Source organism: Apis mellifera, linkage group LG7 (assembly GCF_003254395.2).
Source record: "Apis mellifera strain DH4 linkage group LG7, Amel_HAv3.1, whole genome shotgun sequence".
NCBI classification, from domain to species: domain Eukaryota; kingdom Metazoa; phylum Arthropoda; class Insecta; order Hymenoptera; family Apidae; genus Apis; species Apis mellifera.
The window spans coordinates 4741350-4765902 of NC_037644.1; the positions used below are offsets into that span (position 1 = coordinate 4741350).

General features: G+C 19.3%; 1 protein-coding gene across 7 annotated transcripts; it reads right to left on the reverse strand.

Moving 5' to 3' along the window:
• Positions 1 to 1222: 1222 nt before the first annotated feature.
• LOC727370 lies at positions 1223 to 23961 on the reverse strand. Of its 7 annotated transcripts, XM_026441655.1 has the most exons (15): positions 23397 to 23961; positions 22250 to 22454; positions 20430 to 20464; positions 19142 to 19916; positions 15905 to 16721; positions 13400 to 13838; positions 12711 to 12900; positions 12062 to 12194; positions 7208 to 7444; positions 6551 to 6763; positions 4014 to 4435; positions 2229 to 2468; positions 1682 to 1884; positions 1557 to 1598; positions 1223 to 1432 (listed from the first exon to the last, which is right to left on the reverse strand). In XM_026441655.1, the coding sequence occupies exons 3-15, from the start codon at positions 20441 to 20443 to the stop codon at positions 1294 to 1296; spliced, it is 3864 nt and encodes a 1287-aa protein (XP_026297440.1). In that variant the 5' UTR covers positions 20444 to 20464; positions 22250 to 22454; positions 23397 to 23961; the 3' UTR covers positions 1223 to 1293. The 7 variants fall into 7 exon arrangements, with proteins under 7 accessions (XP_026297440.1, XP_006572221.1, XP_026297441.1 ...); XM_006572158.3 differs by lacking the exon at positions 20430 to 20464 and having other exon boundaries at positions 19142 to 19913; positions 23397 to 23959; XM_026441656.1 differs by lacking the exon at positions 20430 to 20464 and having other exon boundaries at positions 23397 to 23959.
• Between the last annotated feature and the right edge of the window lie 592 nt (positions 23962 to 24553).

The following is a 24553-nucleotide window of genomic DNA, read 5'->3' on the forward strand; positions in this document are numbered from 1 at the left end:
CCTTAATTGTTTTTTCAAATATGTTTCTTTTATTTTTTTCTGTGATTTTTTATTATCATTATAATCATAATATTTCAATGATTATTTAATATTTTTATTTGAGTAATTAAATTATTAATGCAGTTTTACTATTACGATTTATGTAAATATATTTCGAAAAGAATTCAAACTTAAACTGTTCCTGCATTGCTTTATTAAATAAGAACTTAAATTACTTATTAATACGATATTTTTATATAATTTGTATACTATATTTGTTTTTAGCTTTAAAATTTGTCCTTCTACAAATATATGTACTTTATTAATTATTTTGTATATCCATTTTATATTCTCATAATTTTCATTTCAACATAAAAATAATAGGTATTATATCAGATAAATGAAATAAACAAAATATTATTTATTGATATTTATTGATGATGTATATTCTATTTCAATCACTGATATATTTTGGAAAAGATTAATCGTATTGAAAAGACAAAATACATCTATGTTAGCCTATGCAAATATATTTATATACCTCACAGAACAGAATTTGTTACGTTTTTAATATCAGATTATACTGACATATAAATTTTTTTGCTTTGTTTTTATTATCAATCTGACATCAAAATGTCATTGCCCAAATTATATTCAATTATAAGTTTAATTAGTTATATAACAAAAAATATATTATATAAATATTATAAATAGTTTCTTTACTTTAGTAAAGCCTACTATATTTCCGTTATAAATCTGCTAAAAAAATATAAGTCTGGAATATAATTTATTTGGATATAATCTGCTAAATCGGATATAACAGATTTTATATCAAATCTGCGATCTTTTACAACAAAATTTTTAAAAATATGCTATTACAAATTTAAATAATTTTATTACAATTATTATTTTAATGTATTATATTAATTTAATTTTTTATAAATTTTAATTCGTTTAATTTATTTAAAAATAAAAATGAAAGTTACATTCATAATTAATCTTTATATAATAATATTTTCATAAAATATAATATATACAAAAATTGTATAAAGTTTCGTATATAAATATATATATATTTTAAGTTTTATTTTAATTCATTCCGATCAAAATTTATATTTTCGGAATGTTAGATTTTATTTTAGTATTATATTTATATATTTATTTTAATACAAATACGTTACAGATATGAATATTAAAAATCGACTTTTTTTAAGGCAAGCATGGGCTTAAAAAAATTTGTACATAATTGTAAAAATTATTATTATAAGTTTTAAAGGCACTAAATAACATAACTTAAAAAAATAAGTTATTTGTTCATGGATCCATAAGATTGACTGAAGGTGGTCGTATATTTAATTGATATTCTCCAAAAACCATAGCTGCTATCCATTTATATTGTTCTTCTTTTAATGATCCTGCTAAAGTATTTCCGAAAAATGGAGTTTCTTTACATCTATAATTAAAATTTTTAAATTGCTCTATTATATTTATTTGTTACATAAAATAAATTTAATTATATTATTTTTATAATATTTTAATAATTTTGTTGATAAGTAAAAAATTTTTAACATTATTACCTAGTTGGTTTTTTATTTTTGATTATGAATGTAATGGACCATCTGTAATAAGAAATACATATGAATAAATACTTTTAAAAATTCTGCAAAAAAACAACTATTATATATTAAAAGATTATAAATACCCTGTTTGTGGATTTCGTTTTGATTCGTGACCCAAATACCAAATGATATCTTCTATTTTCCATTCATATAATACATTTGCGCACACTTTGTCTTTGTAACAATAAAGTTTCGCTTGACTAAATTCGAAGAGGTAGTTTTTAAAATTTTTCGATTTCGTATCAGCAAATTTAAGTTCACCAGATATTGTCATTGGTGGTTTTATCTTAAAAGAAAAAAAAATATTGCAAGATTAAAAAATAAAATTTAAGAAATAGAATTCTATTTATTTAATGTTATAATATATGTAAATATAATATATGCACTTCTAAATATATTAAAAAAGCAATTGAGTATAATAAAGATAAAGGAATTAATTAATATAGATTAATCAATTACATATAAATAAACAGAGAGTAAGAATATTTGAAAAATATATTATATTAAAAATTTTTATAAAAAATATTATAATAAATATATGTTTATAAAAAATAATTATAATGAAAAATTTTGTATATGATGAAAAATATAATAAATATAATAAAAAATTTTTTTTATTATTATATTTACCAGAGATATTATATCTTTATATAATCGATCTTTCTTAAGTATAAGAATATTGTCCTTTCTATCTTCGGGATCCCAGTATCCCCATCTTGCTACTGCTTCAAGGACACGCTCTTTATGATGTAATGGTCTTTCTAATGCACCAGACAATGTATCCTCCTCTAAACATAGTTCATGAGCTAACATGTTCATTTTATGTGCCAATTCTTGGCATATATCATATGCAGTCTTTTGTGGTCCAATCTATGAAATAAATTATTTTTTAGATATATATTTATAACTTAAATCTATTTATAATAAATTAAAATGTATTGTGGAATTTTATAGAGAGAATCCCAAAATAAACAAATTATCTCTTGAACAACACAATTATTTTCTAAACTAAACTTCGTTTTATAAAATTTTTTAAGTAAGTTTTATTTTGTTTTATACATTATAATAGAAACAAATTTGATGAATATGCCTTCAAGATTTTTGTTGGTTTAAAAAGAAACTATATATTTTTATTCAGAACATGAACATATGTGTTCCATAATAAATTTATCAATTTAAATATGTTGACATTATTGTTGAGAATATCATAATTATAAATAATATATAGTTAATAATATCAAAATTATTTACTATCATTTAAATCCTATCTTTATTAAAAAATTATTTTTTATATTAATATTGTTTAATATTCAAAACGATCTCGGACTTTAATCATTGATTTTCTCTATTTCTAAAAGATAAATGAATTTTTTTAAAATTCTAGAAAATTGACAAAAAATAAAATATAAAATTGACAAACATTCCTTATACAATTTTTCATCAAAAGTAGTACATAATATGAGTTCTTAATCAATAAATTTCTTTTATTTTTTATAGAATCACAAAAAAAAATTCAGATATGTAAATGAAACCTTATTATAATATTATAATTCAATGAAGAAAATTTAAACACCAATAAATAATTTTGAATGATCTTGGAACATCAATACAAAATTCGTCATGAAATAAGCTATACCTGAATGAAAATATATAATCATTCTTTTATAAAAATAAAGACCACATTGAAATTTCGAAAATATATTCACATTTAGATAAGAATACATTATCTTTTTCATTATCATAAGATAGTCTCTTGAAACAAAGTTCTTATTTGAAATATTTTTTTTAATAAATAGTTTAGAAATAAATAAGACATCCTATAATTATGTTACAAAAATCTAACTCTCTATTTAATTTGTTTTCATCATAAAAATTATATATTATTACAAAAAAAAAAAAAGAAAAAAAATTAAATACTTTCAAAGAATAAGAGCAGAATATAATATTTATATTTTACAAATAAAAAAACATTCAATCATTTTACAACACAATATTTTGAAAATTTTCATAAAATAAAAATTGGAATAGTTCTTTTATGATAATCATATAATATACAGTTTCGATTATTTAATAATTATTTAATAAATTTGATAATTCTGATATATATCAATAGTGCTAATATTTTCATCATATTGTTTTTATGAATATTTTCCTTATTTGAATTAATTTTAGATTTTACTTAACATGATATAAAATGATTTAACTATTTATATAACTGATTTATATAAGATTTAAGAAGATTAATTATACATTTATACTTTCGTTTATAAATGAAATTAAAACTTATATAATTATATAAGTTTATATATATAATATAATTATAACTTATATATAATTATAACTTATATAATTATTTTAAAATATACTTTATATTATTATAAAAAAACCATTAGTTTAAATGAAAAATATTCTCACAGTCACATTGACACATTCTCCATCTCTTGAGAAGATATATATCCAAATTTTGAGATCGCCTGAGGGTGCTCCACGTAAGCCATTATTTGAACCATGATGCTTTTCGAGAATTTCCAAAATTTTCGCCTCTTTTGCCAAATCTGCAGCTGTTAATTGATATAATTTTGGATATAATTTGATCAAATCACCAATCACTCTGGTTTCGGACCTATTCCATTCTTCTGCACTATTTTCACCAGCATGCATCAATGTTGGTCCCCAAATTGCAGAAAGATTCTCACTAGTCATTAAATTCTTAGAACTTTGTTGACTTAAACAGTGAAGGTGAGCAAGAATTCTTCTGAGCGTTGCTGCTGGTATTGGAGTCAGTGTAGATAATAATTTACTATATGCTGAAACTCGTTCATTTTCATTGATAGTTTCTAAAATGAAAAAAATATTTATTATTTTTTTTAAACTGTTATACTTTGTTATATTTCTACTTATTGTAATTAAAAAAATATAAAAAAAAACATTACAATTTTTGTATATTTCAATATATTTCAATAAAAATATTAAATAGTTTGAGATTTAATTATATATTTTAATTCTAATTCTAAAATAGAAAAGAGATTAATCTAATTATATAATTTTTAATTGATTATAAATTCATAAAATATGTTTTTGTTGCATCTTATTTGTAATAACGTTTGCAGTTATGAAGAAAAGAAAAAGTTAAAGATGCATATTGTTTTTATTAAAGTTTGAAAAAGAATCATGATTTATTATCAATCTTCATGCGATTTTCAGATGATGTTTCATCATAAGAGATAAAAAATCAATTGGAAATTTTACAAAAATTTGAATATTTAAGTACAATATTTGTTCATTCTTTTATTTTTAAAATATTTTTTCTTATGTTTTTTTCTTTAACAAATGACACAAAGGAAAAAATAGAATATTATAGTAAATAATAAAATTATTTTGAAAAATACTAATCTAAGAGTATTAATAATAATTATGTGTGGTGTATAAATATAAAAATATTTTAATTATTAATGTTTAAATTTTTTGAAAAAAAAAAAAAAAGATATTTTTAAATAGAAATGTAATTTTTTCTAAATTTTATAATGCTTCAAAAATCATATAATAGATAACATATAATTTATTATTTATTTTTTATTTAAAATAAAATAAAAGAAAACTTCATTATTTATTCTTTGTTTCTATTAATTATTTGCTATCATGAATCATATGTGACGCATATTCTTTTTATACATTCTCCTTTATTATATATTCAAGAACAATATTATATATACAAGAAAATTCATCTATTTTGAAAAATCTTATAAATTTTAAGATTTATCTTATTCTAAAAAATTATATATATATATATATATATAATAAAGTAATTTTTGAATAAAGAATTTCTTTAAATGTATGAAATAAAATTTTTTTTACGTTTTGTATATAATTTCAACTAGAAATATTTTTTATAAAATATAATAAAATATAATAAAATATTATATAATAATAGCTCTTTGATATAATAAATGATAAAATTATAAAATATATAATGTGATAAAGTATTAAAAATTGAATATTTTACAATTTAAAATATTATTTCATATTATGTACTATGTATAGTTTAAAAAATGAACAAATACTGAAATTTTAATTTTAATATTTTACTTCAATATTATGTATCAATTAATAAAAAAAATGCACCAGATATAATAAATTATAGTCTATATACTTGCAATATATTATATAAAACAAAATTATTATTAATTTCTATAAGATAACTTATTATTTGAACTCATGACAGATATATAAAAATTTCTATAAATTGTAATCTTAATTATATATACTATACATATGACATTGATTGAGACAAAAAAATAATATATTCTTTTTTCTTTTTTAAAAAAATGTCTTTTTTATTTTAATATTTATAAATATTCTTTTTGAATTTTGATTTTTTTTTAATTATCTTAACAAAAAACTTTATATTTAAATAAATTTTGAATCAAAATTATTTTTTTGTTAACACATAATATGAAAAATATAAAGAAAATAAATATTTTTTTATTATAAAACATTATTTGTATATATATAATTATTTGTGTATATATATTCAATAATAATATATAATTCAAATATAATATAATTCAAATATTCATTACTAAAAGAATTTCTTAGATTGTATATAAATAATATGTATATATATAAATTTATTACCAAATATTTTTTAATTTTTTTATACAATTCAATTTTTCTCTAAATAAAATTAATAGTTCATACAATTCTACAAAAATGAACAATAATTCTTGAAAAATAAATATAATAATTTTATAGTAAATTTTATAGTACATTTTTTGTAATAAAATTTTTATATATAGATGAATATAATATATTCATATAATTGAATATTTCGAAATCTTTATATACTTTAATTTTTTCACGTTTTCTATTTTATTTCATGTTGCAATTTGATGCTATTTCATTGTTAATATAGTTATTATAAGTTCAAATATAAACAAGGAATGGCTCCTTACCTGAAGTAAAACAAAGACGATCATGAATATTAGGGGGAAATAATGGATTCGGTAAATCACGAAGAAATCTTCTAAGAACTGTGGCAACATCATGTTCAGTATATGCATTTCTTGTAATTTGTGTTGCCCATGCGTCGCGACGAAAAGCTTTCAATAATTTAACTACAGCACTGTTAGATCCATTTTGACGATAAATGCCCTTTGACATAATACCTTTAATATTATATTATTATTTTCATTTAATTCAATTTAATTGTTTTATAAATAAAAATATAATTTTATTAATTTAAATATATAAATTTTAGATAAAAGAATATAACTAATATATAAAATATAAAGAACAAACAATAGAAGAAGAAATGTTTTATTATATTCTCTAAAGAAAATAAAATTTTTTTTTAAATAATAAAACTAATAATAATTGTTAATCTTTTAAATAATTTTATTTTTATATTTAATATTATAAAAATTATTTTTATATTATTTTTATATTACTATTAGTATAAAAAATTATTTACTTCGAATGTATTATACAAGTTTAATATATCATACAAATTATATTAATGTAGATACTATAAATTTAAAAAAATTAATTTCGTATAATAATCTTTTATAATATTATATGTTATATGTTATTTTTATAAATGATATACGTACCATGAGCATAAATAAAGTTGATACATTTGTCAAGAATCACAGGTACATTGTCCTGTGTGAGTTGTTGTTGTTCTAAAGCAGGACCACAAGTAATGGCTGCTTGATAAAGTGCGTGTCTCCATGCGGACCCTTCGTGGGTTCCTGGTGCAGCTACATGTAATGCACCAGTACCTGCGTCGACAACTACTACCGGAACTAATACAGCACTGGAAATTGGTCCTTCTTGTTCTCGTAGAACTATAATAGAAATTATTTTAATTACAGAATTATAATCAAAATTATTGTTATGATTCATAAGCGAAATATTTAATTTTAAAATTCATCACGATTATCTTAAAAAGTTCAGATTTAATTATAAAACAGATATATAAAAATAAAAGACAAAGAATTTTTTTTATACTTTAAATAACAGATTTTTTATAATAATTACTTTTTTTTATAATTTTTTTCTTTATATTAATAGAAAGGACTGAGCAGTCTTTAGTATCTATTATGATATCTTTTGAGTTTTATATATTTGTTTCAAATACAAATTTATATCTATTTCTAACTATTTATATTCTTTTTATATTTTCAAAATTCAAAAATAAATGTAATAATATAATAATATTTATATACTATATTATAGTTTCTTGTATATATTTCTCTTGATGGATATGGAATCAAAAATACAGATAATATGAAAAAATTATCATAAATATATATTTATAATATACATTTATAATATACATTTAAATATACATTTATAATTATGTGACAAACTTCTAGTTTGGAAACATAATTGGAGATTACAAAAAAACCGAATTATTAATAATCATAAATTCATTATAACAAATTTCGTTATTGATAAATAAATTTTAGTAATTATTTAAAAATGTACACTGATTTTCTCACTGATTTCAATGAATTTAAAAATAATTAAATTACTATCAAAAAGATAATTTTCAATAAATTTTTCTTATGTAAATTTATAATTATATTTCTATTATTCAATCTTACAATTTGTTTTGAGATATTCATAAGAAACTTTTAGTAAATTTAGATTTATAATTATATTAAATTTAGACTTATAATTAATATATTTTATTTTATATTCTATTCTTTTTTAAATAAATATATTATTGTTTGTATTTGAATATCTAATTCTTTTGAATGTTTTATTAGTAATTCATAAATGATAAACATATATATATATATATATATAAACATATATATATATATATATATATATATATATAGTGAAACTAATAAGATCGTTAAACAACTAAAAAATTTAATCATAATGAAATTATATGTATTTCTAAATATATGTAATTACGATAAGTTAGTAAGTTTTTAATCAAACAAAAGATTATATTTCTAAAAAATTATCAATTATTAAATTTTTGTCTGTTGATTATTTGTTTAAACAAATGAGTTAACGATAATTTAAATTATTCTTATATTATTATTATAGTAAAAATTAAAAATGTAAGTCTAAAAATTTAAATTATAAATATTATAATTATGTAGATCAAATAGATTAAATAAAGTTAAAATAAAATAAATTTATTATTTATTCTTTTTAGAAAGTAAATTATATCATTTGCTATAACAAATAAAATAAACTAACTTTTATTTATTTACTTTAATTAAATTTTTTGATTTTACTAATTTAACTTTTACACATTTTTAATAAAAGGACTTTTCATGAATAGTAACAGATCCATCATTGTTTTGATTATAAATTATTACACTATATAATATGACAACTTAAATGTGTAACTTAAATATATAATTTAATAACTTTGATATGTAATGTACTTAAATTTTGCAAAAAATATATTTTTTTCTATTTATTTTATAAAATTAAAACAATAAATAAACAAATTTTTTCTTTTATACTTGTAATATAAATATAAATTTTATATATAATAAGAGAGTAAGCATATAATATTACAATATTACAATAAGATACATAAATATTAAAAATAAAAAATTTATTAATTTATTATATACTAAAAATAAAAAATCTTTTAATTCATTTTGTATTATTATTGATCATTATAAATCATATAATATTGATTATTATAAAATAGATAAAAAAAAATTTTATATACAATTTAAATACAAATAGAAATATTTAAATACATTATAAATTTAAATTATTAAATAATGAGATTTTGCCAAAATATAAATAATAATAAGAAGTGTATCATAAAATTAATTAAAATTAATAATAACATTAAAAAGAAATGATAAAAATTTATCTAACAGAAAAATAAAATATAAATTGACAGATAAAAAAAAAAATTTTTTTTTATTCAAATATCCAGCATATAATAGGAAAATAAAAAATCATATAAATATTTATTAAAGATAGTTTAATATATCAATTTTTATTAATATAAGTAAAGAAAAGAAAAATATTTAATTTTTATAACAATTTTTGAATTATGTAGATTGTTAATTTATTTAGATTTTTGTAAAAATTGATATACTTTTAGAAAATTGATTTTAGAAGTTAGTAAAACAAACACAAAAATTTTTATAAAAAAAATTTCGATTGATATATTCAATTATTTGTTAAGTAATTTAAATTTATATTAGATAAAGTAAAACAGAAAGAAGAATGAATATGATCGAATCATTTCATTATATTTAATTTAAATTATATATTAGCTGGATTAAATAATTAAATTAAGATTTTTATTTATAAATAATATATATTTTTTTATCTCTAGAAACAATTCTCCAATCTTATAAATATATTGATAAACATCTTCATTGATAAATAAAATATAATTTTTATTTTAACAGTTAATATCTAATTTTTTTAATAATTTTTATTAAAAATTAATTTTAAAAATTTTTAAACAAAACTTTAACAAAATATTTTTCTTATTAGATATGATAGGTAAGAAGATAATAGATAAAAAAAATCAATTTCTTAAATTTTATAAAGGTATTTAAATATTGTTATAATAAAATATAAAATGAAATTTTATAATGAAAATAAAATAAAAATTGAAAAAGATATTTTTGACATAGAAATCTTATATCTTTCCATTGATGATGAGAATAAAATTATAATTAAAATAAAACTATATTTTTAAAGTTTAGTTAAAACAATAGTATGGATATGCAAATGCTTTTTACAAAAATTAAATCATAGAATTTAAATTACAAAATAAAAAAGGGATCTGTAAGTTTTGTCCATACATATACATCCATAATAATATATGTATCAATATGAACAAATGCACAATTAAAAAAAAGATAAGATCTAAATCTGTCTTTGGATAAGTCTATATTATGATTAAAATAGTAAAAGTCTTTTGCTATGAGTAAATTTTTCTATTTTAATTTAGACAACAGTATTTTAATTTAATTTATCTATAAAAATATCAAATCTATAAAATGTGGTTTAAAAAAAAATCTAAGATGAAATCTTTTCCTTTTGCATGAAATAATTTTGGTTAACTATTAAACTATTAAAATGTTACTAATAATATCAAAATAGAAAAATTTATTTATTTATTTAATTATATATGGAGATTGAGGATTTTATCTTTTGTTTATATTTTGTACTTTATAAATGTAGAAAATAAACATATTGACATATGTAATGTCAAATGCACATATATAGATAGAATTTAATAATATAATATCAATAGACTTTTGTGAATAATTTGAAAACAAGAATCAACCACTGAGAAGTTGTATAAAAAAAAATTACTTAAAATGATATCCTTAAAAATATATTTCTTGATATAAATTAGCAAAAAAGTAGTCAATGTTATTAAATAAAAAAAATAATTAGATTTGAAATATTTTAGTCAATTTTTGACAAGCCTATAAATTTAATAAAAAATTTTTTTATTTTTTGATATTTATACAGAATATTTTTAATTAAATAAAAAAAAAAGTATTCAAGATTTAAGGATTCTATAGCATCAAAAAGAGCAAAAAATATCCAATTAATATAAATTCTACGATAGCTATATAAAATAAAATATATAAAATCATAGCTACATAATCAATTTTTTTGACATAAAATCGATTTTTATTATTGATGAATTTTCTAATGAACTAAATATAAAGATTATTAAAATGAATTGATTTAAGAGATTGATTTTTTAAGGTTTTTAACTAATATTAACTAATATTAACAAAGATTATTTCATAGACGTGAATAAATTAAAAATTATTAGTAAAATCGTACAAAAAATGCATATTTGCTATTATCATATTATAAATAATAATAAATAATAAATAATAAATAAATAATAATAAATAATAAATAAACATGAATTCTTTGATCTAGAATAATATTTTCTACATTTAATACTAAATGAATACTGAAAATTTGCACTTCGTTTGCATGTAATATAAATATTATAATACTATAGTTATTATACTTGATGAATACTTTAAATTCTTAGATATTTTTTTTTTTTGTATATATTTTAATATAATGCAAAACTTCTATTTTATTTATATGTATTTTAGATATAAAGCATGGAAATCAAATATTTTTATAACGATTGTTCATTGCGGCATAAAAATAAATTTCATAATGAATTACTTTATTATTCATAATGATATATATATAAACAATTCAATATAAAAATGAATTAATTTACATAAAAATATGAATTAAGTAATAAAATTATATTACAAATTAATTACAGTTTAAGAAATATTTTGAATAATATTAGAAATTAAAAATTATGGTTGCAGTATAATTCTGGAATAAAGAATGGTATTGATATACATACTTTTTTTTTTGATAGTATATTTTTTTATTAAATATTGATTTAATCCAATACTTTTGCGTTATTTCAATTTTGATAAAAAAAAAAAGGTGTTTACCGATACATCGAGCTTTCCGAAGATCAAGTTCTCCAAAAGTTATGGCCATAAATGAATCCAAAGATTTTGTATAAATTAATGTTCGTTGATATAAAAGGACCCAAGCTGCAAACCATGTACCCGTTACACCTTCCTGAAATATGTAACAATTAATATTAATTAATAGATAATTTTAAATAAGTTTGTTTAGTAATAATTTAATATATTATTTATATATTATTATATATTATTTAAAAAAAATTATAAAAGTATTTTTATAATTATTATAATTATATTAAATTATTTTATGCTATATATTTAAAATAATACAGCAAATATAAATTATTATTAAAATTATTATTATTTATATAAATAAAAATTATATATTTTTTTATTTAACATATTTTTAAATATATTTTTATAATATTGCCAATACTAATTATATTTCATATATATAAATATTTGATCATTTTCTTCAAAAATAGTTATAGTTAATATGAATTGAACAAAAATTTTATGTATATTATAAATATAAACATGAGGCATTAATTAATATAAATATTAGGCATTAACAAACATTTAAATTTAAAAAACATAAAATAAAATTTTAAGAAAACTTCATTTATACTATCATTTATACTATGCTTATACTATGCTCATTTTTTTCTACCTTTAAATAGGCCCATCCTACTCTTGTCAATTCGGTCGTATATTTTGTGGGAAAAATTGTAGTAATAGCTTCTAATATTCTTTGAGCCCAAATTCTTCGTTCTGCGATTCCTTTCGCATAGAATACATGGACACTCGGTCTTCCTTCACTACTAATTGCTATGCAATATACGGTTTCTCCATCAATTATCCTGAACATTTTGAATTATTTTTGTTATTTTTTTATTAATTTAATATGTAATTTTATATAAAAATTATTTTTTTTTATATTTATTTTCTACGAGATTATTTTTTAAATAATAAAAATTTTTTTAAATAATAAAACTTTTATTCACAAAAAAAATTTATCAAAAATTTTATAAAAAAATATAACGTAATCAATTAATTAAATTATAATAAAAAATATAATGTAAGCAATTAAAAATATTCTTAGATATTAAAATAAAATAAATATATTATAGGTATATATTGTATAATAACGAAGAAAAAAAATATGAAGATTTTAATATAATCACAATTTCAATATAATAAATGATTTTAAGCAAAAAAAAAAAAATATATATATATAAAAAAGTGTATATATCTTTTTTTTTAATCATTTTGAGTTTGTTTGAATTTGCTTATTTATTTGCCTTTCATAGATTATCATTATCTAAAGATGTCTTTTTTTCAACAAAAAACTCGACTCACTTAAAATCCTGGAGAAGATGAATACTGTATACTGTATTGAGATCAATGACTTCTTTTAGCGTAGACATACTTTTATCAGTATAAAATGAAAGTTTTTGATCAGCCAAAACTGCTGCTCTCAGCACTAGATCCTTCGCTCTTTCTATTCCTATACCAGTTCTATAAACGATTCCTCGATGTGTCATGAGATTTTGTAGTTCATTCACTTTTGGTCTTTCTAATTTCATTGATTTTGTGATTGGTACTGTACTATTCTGATCACGATTTCTGGACAATAACTTACTGCTATTTTTCACAAAACTCATCACATTCGGTCTGATTCCGTGTCCAGTGGAATCATGTCGCAATTTTTTCAATTTCTGAATTACACTCACGCATTTATGTTCTTCTGTGGTCTTATTAACTGAAGAACTTGAAGATTCGTTAGTCGTATACATAGCTATAACAAAATAAGATATGTATTTATTTTTCAATAAGTTATATAAAATATATTAATTATTAATATATTTTGTTATAGTTTTAAGAACTAGTTAGATGGTATTAATAATGTAACTTTATAAATTCTTTCGATTATATTTATTTTATGTGAAAGTTATTAAACTTCTGAATTTGATACTTACTCAGTTGTTATTGATATATTTATTAATAATAATATATAAAAATAGAATGTGATAAATGCCATTTTCAATATTTTTTTTTTCAAAAGAAAATAATTACGCAAGCTTTATTAATAATAATTATCGATTCATTAATAAAATATATTTTCATATTTATCTATTTATTAAAATGTATCAGGTTTAAGTAATTGTTTAGATAGTTTAAAATTGAAAATTTTAATTCAAAAATAAAAATGAACAGCATGACCAAAAAAATTCGAGGAATTGCAAAAAATATTGAATGAAAATTCAATATGAACAATAACAAAAGGATTGTTTGGTTTATTAAATGGCAGTAATTGTTTCTAATTGTTTGAAATCTATATCAAGAAGATCAAAAAAAAAAAGAACGATGAATTTCGCATAAATTGTGAAAAATTGCTAGTATAAAATCAAATTTGTTTTTTTACTATTCTCAAAGCATAGAAAGAAGTTACTCTTATATTAAATCATAAGAGGAGATGAAAATTAGCTATATTATAATAATTCTAAAATTGAGAGTAAATTTTAAATAATCTATATTTCCAATATCGAAATTCATAACATTCTAATAACATTCATAAAAAAAAAAATTATGTTTTATATTTTATAAAATTATAAAAGTGTTGTTTATTATGAGCTGTTAAAAATCAATTAAATTGTTTCAATTGAAGATTAATTAAGAATAATTAAGCAAATTACAAGAAACATCAATCGCAAAACAACTGTAAATAGTAAATAAAAGATAAAAAATTATCTTTCTTTATGATAATGTTTAGCTACAGAATTATATTGTAAAGAGTATAAGAAATTGAAATTTAAATAAATTTTTTTTTATTTAACTTGCTACATTTCATTTTTTCACCAGACATAGCCTCATGATTTTCATTTATTTAGATCGATGCATTAAGTATTTGAAGAAAAACAATTTCGAAACAATATCAAGAAACGGATTGAATCAAAATCCAAATTTTTTTTATCATGGAATGCATTTGATATTCAGAAGATAGAAAAAAGTTGTATCAAATGGAGAAATCAATATAGAAAATATTTTAACTAAAATATATTATTTTATTTTTATAATAAATGCGTTTTTTTTTTAAAAACATTTAACATTAAGAATAAAAATATAAAATAAAAAAATTAATTTTTATGTGTTTTTTATATCTTTAAGTATATACTAAGATATACTTAAGATATTACTAATATGTATTATTAACATTTATATATTATATATTATATTTATATATTAATATATAATATTATTAATATAATTTATTCATTTATTCATTTCTTATGGTAAATAAAATAATTTGATAAAAAATTAAATAAATATTTGTTTGTATAGTTTTTGCATAAAAATAATATATATATAATATTGCATTAAAATAATATAAATAAATAAAATTTTATATATTATATGAATATATTATTTATTTAATTTTGATAATAAATAACTTTATAACAATTATTGTGATTTAATATTATTGCTTTATGTTGTGTTAAAATTAAATTATTTTTAAATCACTTATTATTTATTTATGTAATAATTTATTAATTAAATATTTTTAAATTTTGATTTTTATAGCAATTTTTATAGCAAAAATTTCATATGCTATCGATTTAAGAGCATTAAATTATTAACATTAATTTCAATTATTCTTAATTTTAACGATATAGTCTTTGTTTATTTTCTTATATCACCTAGAACTTAATATTAAATTATAATATTTTTGGAATTTGAACTATTTTTCTTTTTTTCTTTTTGAACATTAATTCAGAAAAATTTTTATAAGTTTTAATTTTTTTTAATTCTATTTGAAACTTGTAAACTATTGAAACTATCTAAATTTTATAATAAAATAGCTACCTGAATCATCACTAGCTGTTGCAGTTGTAGATACTGAGACAGATATAATAGGAGGAAAAGATGTTTGACTTAAGCGATTTTTTGTTGTTAATTTCCTAGGCGGGGCAGCAGGTTGTTTTCGCGTTACCAAATGCGCTAATTTTGGTAATAAAGCTGGATTTTTTCCTATAGTATTTTTATCCGATTGTAAAAGAATTTCCGTGACCTCATCGTATTCGTTTTTTGGCAAAGAATCGAATCTTCTTGGTGGTTCTGGTGGCACTGATGAAATATGCTCAGCATCTTTCTCGTTAATATCATTTTGTATTTCTTCACTATCAACTGTTTCCTGAAAATCCAAAATACTTCCAGAACTGTTTGGCGTATCATTGGTAGCCAATAAAGTTTCCAATAACATTAGATCATTATTTTCAAAGTTACTATATACATTTTCGTCAGAAGTTTTTGCAAATGGATCAAATTCGAACAATAAAGATTTACTGCTTTGTTGTCTGTTTTCTATGTTATTGAGCTTTATTTCTTTCTCCACTTGTGTTTTTTGTGGCGATAGATTTTCATACAATGAATTTTGAATGGATGCTTGACTTTCATTGGACGCGTTAGATGTTCGATCAAAACGCACTTCTTTGTCCAGGATATCTTCTTCTGTGCTAGATATCCTGTCCAATTCTTCGATTCCTTCAGATTTTCCTATTGGTGCAGTATCATAAAAAGTCCAAGAATCAGATCTTGATAATCTTTTAACGTTATCCAATTTATCTTGTGGTAGAGTTATATTAATGTCGGAAAGATTCAAACTTTGATCAGAATCACTAGCCTGATAACAAAAATTTAGTTAAAATTATGTTCATGCTAAATATAAAGTGTAGAATATTAAAAGTAATATTAAGAGAAAGCGAATATACTTTTCCATATTTCAAAAATAAATCATATTATTAGATAAATAAAAAAGTATTGGATCAAAATCAGAAAATTCGTATAAGTATGATGCTTTTTTTTAATGTTACAATCAAATTTGTTACTTTTTAATTATTTTTACTTTTTTATTTTTAGTTTACTTTTTTAATATAATTTTTAGTTTTAGATTTAGAATAATTTTTTGTATTTTTTTTAATATAGTTAAATATATGAAATCATAAAATTATCTAAATTATTTTTGTATTTTTTTTAATATAGTTAAATATATGAAATCATAAAATTATCTAAATTATATAGATCCATAAGATTATATTAAAAATTTATATTATTCGATTTATTATATTATTTTATTATATTATTTATTATATTTTATTATATTAAATTTATATTATTTATTATTTATTATTTATCATATTAAAAATTTATATTAGATATATTAAATTAGATTTTATTAGATTATTTATTAAATTAGATTTTATTAGATTATTAAAAAAGTATGAAAAATTCTGAATCTGAAAATAAAAAATCGTATAAAAAATAAAAAAAAATAAAAATAACATTAACAAATAGAAAATCTGATTGTAAAATTAAAAAAAAACATTACACTTATGAATTTTTGATCTTGATTTAATTCATATCGACTACAGTTACGAATAACCGAAATAGCAGATATTATTTAATGGAATTTTAAACTTTAAAGATTCCGATTCGTCCTAACCTCTTCTCCCAAAGAAGAAAAGAATACTTGATATTTTAAATATTCGCACACTCCTAATTACAAATCATTTTTAATTTATTTATTTTTTTATTTTGATAAGTAATTATTCAAATTATTAATCAAAATATTAAAATATTTAAAAAAAATCATTTATTTTTAATATAAAATTATATATATAAAAATTATGCATAAATATTTTAAATTTTTAATAATTTAGAAATAAAAATATTTAATATGTAATGATATAAAAAATAAATTCTTATAAATAATTTATAAATAAAATGTTATACAAAAATAAGATATATAATAGGAAATTATATATAAGAATAGAATATACATAAGAAATTAAATATTTAAATTAGATAAAATAATTTTAGAAATTGAATGAATACTAAATAATTAATTGGCTAGATATTGATAAATTAATATTGAAAAAAAGAAATTAGATCCCAAACTTTAAAAAATAATAACTTCAAAAAATTTATCAAATATATTTTTAAATATTTAAAAATGTTGATTTTTCTTTCAAATATATCAAAAATAAAGTTTGTTTTTATTTTTGTTTTTATCTCTTTACTTAATAAATTTATTCAAATATTTTTATATATTTAATATATGAATAATAGAACATAAATTGAAAAAATTATTTATATATTTTCATATGATGTACAATAAAAATGAGAAAACAAAAAATAAAAACTTTTTCTTTTTCGGAAAATACAAGAAATTAAATTTTTTCTTAATTACATTTTAGATTGTTACAATAGTTACAATAGTTAATAAAAAAAAGGCAATAAAGACATAAATATATAATTTTATTATAATAATATTCATATATTATAAAGAAATATAATTATGTGTTTTAGTATTTAATGCTTGTAATGTTATTTTTAATAAGTTATTATTAAGCTATTATATTTTTATTTGAAATACCTTTATTCAACTGGTTTTATTTATTACTTAAGGAATATTAATTCATAGCTTCTTTTGATTATAAAATAAACTTTTCTTGTGATAAGTTAATTAAATAAAGTAAAGATCAGAATTTATTCTCTTCATGACAATAATTAGTAGAATTTGAACAGAGATTATAAATATTAAATAAATATTAAATAATTTATTGTTTAATTTAATTTAATAATAGTTGCTTATTATAAATTAAAAATAAAAAAAAAATCATTAATTATTAGTTACATTTAAATAAAAGAAAGTAATATTATAATTACAGATTAAATTTTTTTTCACATTCTAAAATGCAATTTTAAGAGAAAATTAATTAATAATAAATTGAGTAATTAGTAAATAATTTAAAAAAATTTTTTTATTTTTTGAAAACAATTTTTATTTTTTATTTTCTTATTTTTGTTACATATTAATTATGAAAATTAATAAATACTTATAACAATTTATGTTTCATTATTGTGGAAAATATAGAAATATGTTTATAATTATTTAAATTATTTTATTTTATATTTTTCACACATTCATTTTGAGATACATTAAAATATAAATAAAAAAACAATAATCGATTGAAATAATTATTCTGGTGATATAAATTATTTACAAATAAATAAATACTTTATTAAATACGTTATTTTTACCTGATTGAGTGCGAAATTAAGGAGATCAAACGATTCGGGAAAGTCCCTGTCGACTTTGTCAGAGATGGTCGAACTAATCGTATCATATCGACTGCTACCCGACGTGACAGATTGCAGTTCGTCGTAGATAGATTCGTCAGGATGTGGAGGAGGATATGCAGGAGGTGGTGGGTTGTGACACGTTCCGGAAAGATCCTCCTCATTTTTGATGCTTCTCAGATTACTATTTAGAGGACTGTAAAATGAAATGCTGCTGAAAATATCATCAGTTGGCATTGATACGCATCTTTCTTCCTCTACAGGATCTTTAAATTTCTTGTTAACGATTGAATTATCTCGTATAATATCGTCTTGATTTGAAGAAGTTAATCGCCGTGTTAAAAGATTTTTTACCGATTTCTCCAATCTAATGCTAGCATTTCTCGTGCTCGAAATTACTGCACGGCCTTTCATTGTCATTTTCTCTGATATTTCATCTTTCAATTGGCGCGAACTGGTGCTCAGATTTCGAAAAAATTCGTTGTTTGTACTTCGTATTTCCGATTTCGCATCATCACTTTTTTCCGACTGATTCGAACTACCATAGCTACTGCATTGAGCTGATGGCAACAATGGTGGTAGTCTTCTTGGTGCTGGTATTGGTCGTTCAGACATTACTGATCTAGGTTTCGGTATTGGTTTCTCTTCCATCTCGAATAGAAATTTTTCAGTTTCGTTACTCGTTTTCAACCGAAGGATCCAGAAACGTAAAAGCTGTGCCACATGCTTCGGCCTCCTTAACAATATTTTCAAATCTTTCACTTGTGAATTTTGAAATAAATATTATTGTTACTATAGATTGCGAAGCTATTAAGTAATTTGTTAAATATTTTTCGATTCAAAAAATTATTTCATTATAATGAACCAAATCTAAAATATTTTTATTGTTTATTGATTAATGTGATAACATTAGTAAATTTTCAATTCGAATTATTTAATATAATAATTTCATGAAAAGAAAATAATGCGATTATTGTTTTTCTGTTCAAATAAATTTCAATTAAATATTATATTATTAATTTAATGATTTAATAATATGATAAAAAAAAATATTTCAATTTATTTGTTAAAACTATATGATTATAAAAGAATACTATTGATTTTAATATTTAACTTTTATATTATAAATGCATCGATACATTCGAATATTTCATCTATTTCAAAAGAAAATATTTAATATTATTTAAATCACAAAGTAAATTACATGTATCGAATTTTAATTTATTTTTTTAATTATTACTTTTCATACCTCGCAATGTTCATATTCAATTAATATTAATTAATCTGAAACAAAAGTTACAAATTACAATCCCATATCAATGAGAATAAATAATTATTATAAATTACATGTAACTAATAATGTGAATTTTATTCCGATATAAAATTTATTTTAGATTAATAAAAATTGAATTCAAAATTAACAATAGTAAACAAGTTTAAATTAAATTAAATTAAGTTAAATTAAAAACAAAATTACAGATGTATTATCTCAAAATAAAAAGCATATGTTTATTATACTATCATAAAAAAATGAAAATATATTAAACTTTTCGAGAAAATAAAAGATATTTTTGATCTTGCAAGATAATATAACCCTAATAATATCTGTTTTTACATTCCATAATTAATAAAAAAATTAAATATAAATATTCGCATCCATCGAAAAAACTTGTTTTCCATGCAATTGTATTCAAATTGTTAATTATTATTAGATTAATAAAAAATGATTAATAAATAAATAAAATATGAATAAGATAGATAAAAATTGAGCGATTCGAGTAATTCATAAAGCTGTTTCCAAGATTCATAACTATTTGTTTAAAGCTTTAAAATATATAGCTTTGAATATATATATCAAGCGAATATTTTCTATAAACAATAATGTCATACGTCGTAACATCCAAAAGCAATTCCTCATTTTTGAAATCCCGTCGAGGCGTTGCACACTGATTCAAAGAACTATCAACATTTGCTTCGTACATTTTACTAACGATAGTACTTAGATAATAAAGACAACTCAGCGCGAAGCACTTCTGCACAGTTGAATCACCGCTTCCGAGTCACGTGATTAGCAATGAGCAGTTGGAATAAATCATGTTTTATAATTTCGATTGGTCTTGATTATCAGCTTCATGCATATCTCTTCTAAAGTTTAATAATTTTTATTTGATTAAATTTTACTTTTTAATTATAATGAAATTAATTTATTATTCTATTATTTTCAAAAAATCATTTTTTTTAATAATTTTATCCATTTTTAAAAATATTTTATTTTAATGAGATATTTCCTAAAATATTTGAATTATTTTATAAATAATGCAAAACATTTATTCAAACATTTTAAATATAATGCATTATGCATATGTAAATTTGAAAATGAAGGTATATTATTAAGGAAATAATTAATAATAATTGTACACGTATTACATATTTAGTATTTCTGATATGATTTTTAGTTTCAATATTTTCAATTGTTAAATATTTTCGAATATTAATTAATTAATTCTATTTTTTTTATTAACATACTAAACACATTTAATTAATAAAAAAGATTTAGGTTAAGATGCTATATTTTTTCCTGCACATCTATTTTACATTTAACATAAATATTATTTTATAATGATCATTAATTGTTAATGAATAATAAATATTTAAAATATAATAGATCACGAATATTTAATAAACTAAACGCATCTGATTAATAAAAAAGATTTAGGTTAAGATGTTATATTTTTTCCTGCACATCTATTTCATATTTAATGTAAATATTACTTTATAATGAGCATTTAAATTATTAATAAATAACAAATATTTAAAATGATATTAATATTATATATATTATACATATAATAAATATTAATAATATGAAATTTTTGGTTCCTGCAGAAATAACAATTGTTAAAAACTTTGGCGCGTAGAACAATCGTTTTCTAATCACGTGATCACTACAGTACTAAAAAAAAAAAAAAAAAAAAAAAACAATGAAAATTGACGCGATACAGTAATTGTAATGAGTCATCGCTTCGAAATCTGATACTAAATGTATCGAGTTTCCGGTTTTGCACTAACCAGCATTCAACATCAAGTTTCTACGCTTTCTCAGTTTCGATATAAGAATCGACAAGCTAAAGCTAGATTCCCAAGTTCCTCGTTCCTTGTCAGACAAAGGAGAGCGGTTCGTTGTTCCCTCTGCTCAACCGAGTACGGAACGTGAATCATGGCAAAGTCGTGCCAACAGATCCATCAGAGTTTCTAAAATTAACAGATATCTCCGCTGCAAATGATAAGTATTCCTCGTTATTCTCTAAACGCCTGCAACTTCCTGCTTGTTACAAGTAAGAATGCTTGTTAATAAGTAAGAATTTATAAGCTAAAGTTGACTATTAAAAAAATATTTTTAATTTTAAATTTACTAAGTTTGAGTTAAATATTAGTTATGAATTTTTCATTTATTTGCCTGTCCCTTTGAATTTTTCAAAGAAATTCTTATTATAAATATAACGGTATTAGATTGAATATTTATAAAATTATAAATTGTAAAACAAATTTATATAAAAAATTGATTACATAAAAAATGATTACATCTCTAACAAAAATAAACTAAAAATCATATAATAAAAATGATTTAAAATGTAATAGTTTCTTATATTCAAACATTATATATTGATTAAATATGTTTGAAATTTAATTTTACAATTTGAGATTTTGAGATTTAAATAATACGCAAAAATATACACAAGAACTAATAATAAAAGCTCTAATTATTTCTATCAACCAATTGATATATTATTAGCAACTTCAACAACCAAATATTTATCAAAAAGTTAATAAGTTTCTCTGTATCTGTGTATTTTTGTTACATAATTACATCTATTTATATGAATAACATTATTTCTGTTTTGAATAATATTTTTTTTCTTCGCTATTTATTTAATAATATTTAAAAAAATTTAATTAAAGTCACAATATTGATTTATTTTATCTATGCTGTAGACAATGAAAGTGAACAACTGATGTTTGATTTTTTAATTTTTATGCGGCAAGTTTACTATATTTTAAATGAAGTTTTTATTATATCGAAAAATTAATATTTCATAATATTATTAAAATATGTAGTAGATTAGATTGAATTGATTTTTCTATAGTCAACCGAAGCTACTTGTTGATTTCCAAATGTCCTCAAAAGGCATCGTACAAAAAAATAAGAGGCACATACCTTGAAATCCGTCCAAATTTATGAAATGATTTTTTGACGATTTGAATGTATTTCGCGTGACACACTTTAAATTTGTATATAGAGTATTATTTAAACGTAAACTCTTTATTGTTTAGTGAGGTCAGAGACCCAACTGACCGTTGGTCGTTGCCATTATCATGATATTTCTTTTCGTTTTTTTTCTTTCCACTTTAAAACAATATAAAATTTTTCATTAAACTCACAAAACGCACACTAACACAAATAGTTTAGAGATGCACATGACATAGTCTCACGCACAAGATGGCACACATACGCGAATCTCACACTTCTCTATCATACTTATCTCCTTTCTCTTCGCATTCTTTGACATCTTTGTAAATTGTTTTCTTCTTAATTTTCGATAAGAAATATTCGTGCCATAAAAGACGAATAACAATACTTTGCTTTAATATTTGCACAGCGATAAAATCAACTAAGATAAGATAAAAATACTAAAAACATATTTATTTCAGCACTTTCAGATACTAGTATATCCGCATCAACATTTTACTGTGAAGTCTACGCCAGACGCGCGCTACTGCCATCGAATCCCTACTCTTGTTACTGCTATTGCCTCTCCATCCCTACCATGCCGATTTACGAACCGTAATATATATGAATACAATACATGTATATATAAAACATACATTTGATTATAAATCTAATCATAATATAAATAATATAAATAATTTTTATTTTAATTTTATATTATAATTATTATTATATTATTAAATATTTATAATATGATATTAAAAAGAAATGAAAATTTTTAATATTTTTAATAATTTTTAATCTACTTTTAAAAATAATATATTTTCAAATTATGCAAAAAATATTTCCACTAGATAACTATATTCATTATAAAATATATGGATTATTATCTGTCGTAATTATTTAATTATTTGATCATAAACAAATTCACCAAAGTCTTCTTTTTTTATTTTTTTAAAAAGAAATAAAAAAACAAAAAAATAAATATATAAAAGAATTGCATCAATAAATCAATTTAGTTAAAAACTTAAAACATAAAAAGATTATATAATAGATATTATATAAAAAGATTATAAAATAGTATGTTATTGATTATATGAATAAATTATGAATATTGAATATTGTTATGAATAATATGATTATAT

What these genes read in the sequence shown, in the direction of transcription:
- LOC727370 (XM_006572153.2), bottom strand. Translation starts at nt 21,162, where the DNA reads ATGTACGAAGCAAATGTTGATAGTTCTTTGAATCAGTGTGCAACGCCT. An exon ending in CATCTTCTCCAGGATTTTAA is followed by an intron (nt 12,901 to 13,399) that starts GTGAGTCGAGTT and finishes CAAAATGTTCAG; the next exon opens with GATAATTGATGGAGAAACCG. An exon ending in GAGAATGTGTCAATGTGACT is followed by an intron (nt 2,469 to 4,013) that starts GTGAGAATATTT and finishes TTTATTTCATAG; the next exon opens with ATTGGACCACAAAAGACTGC.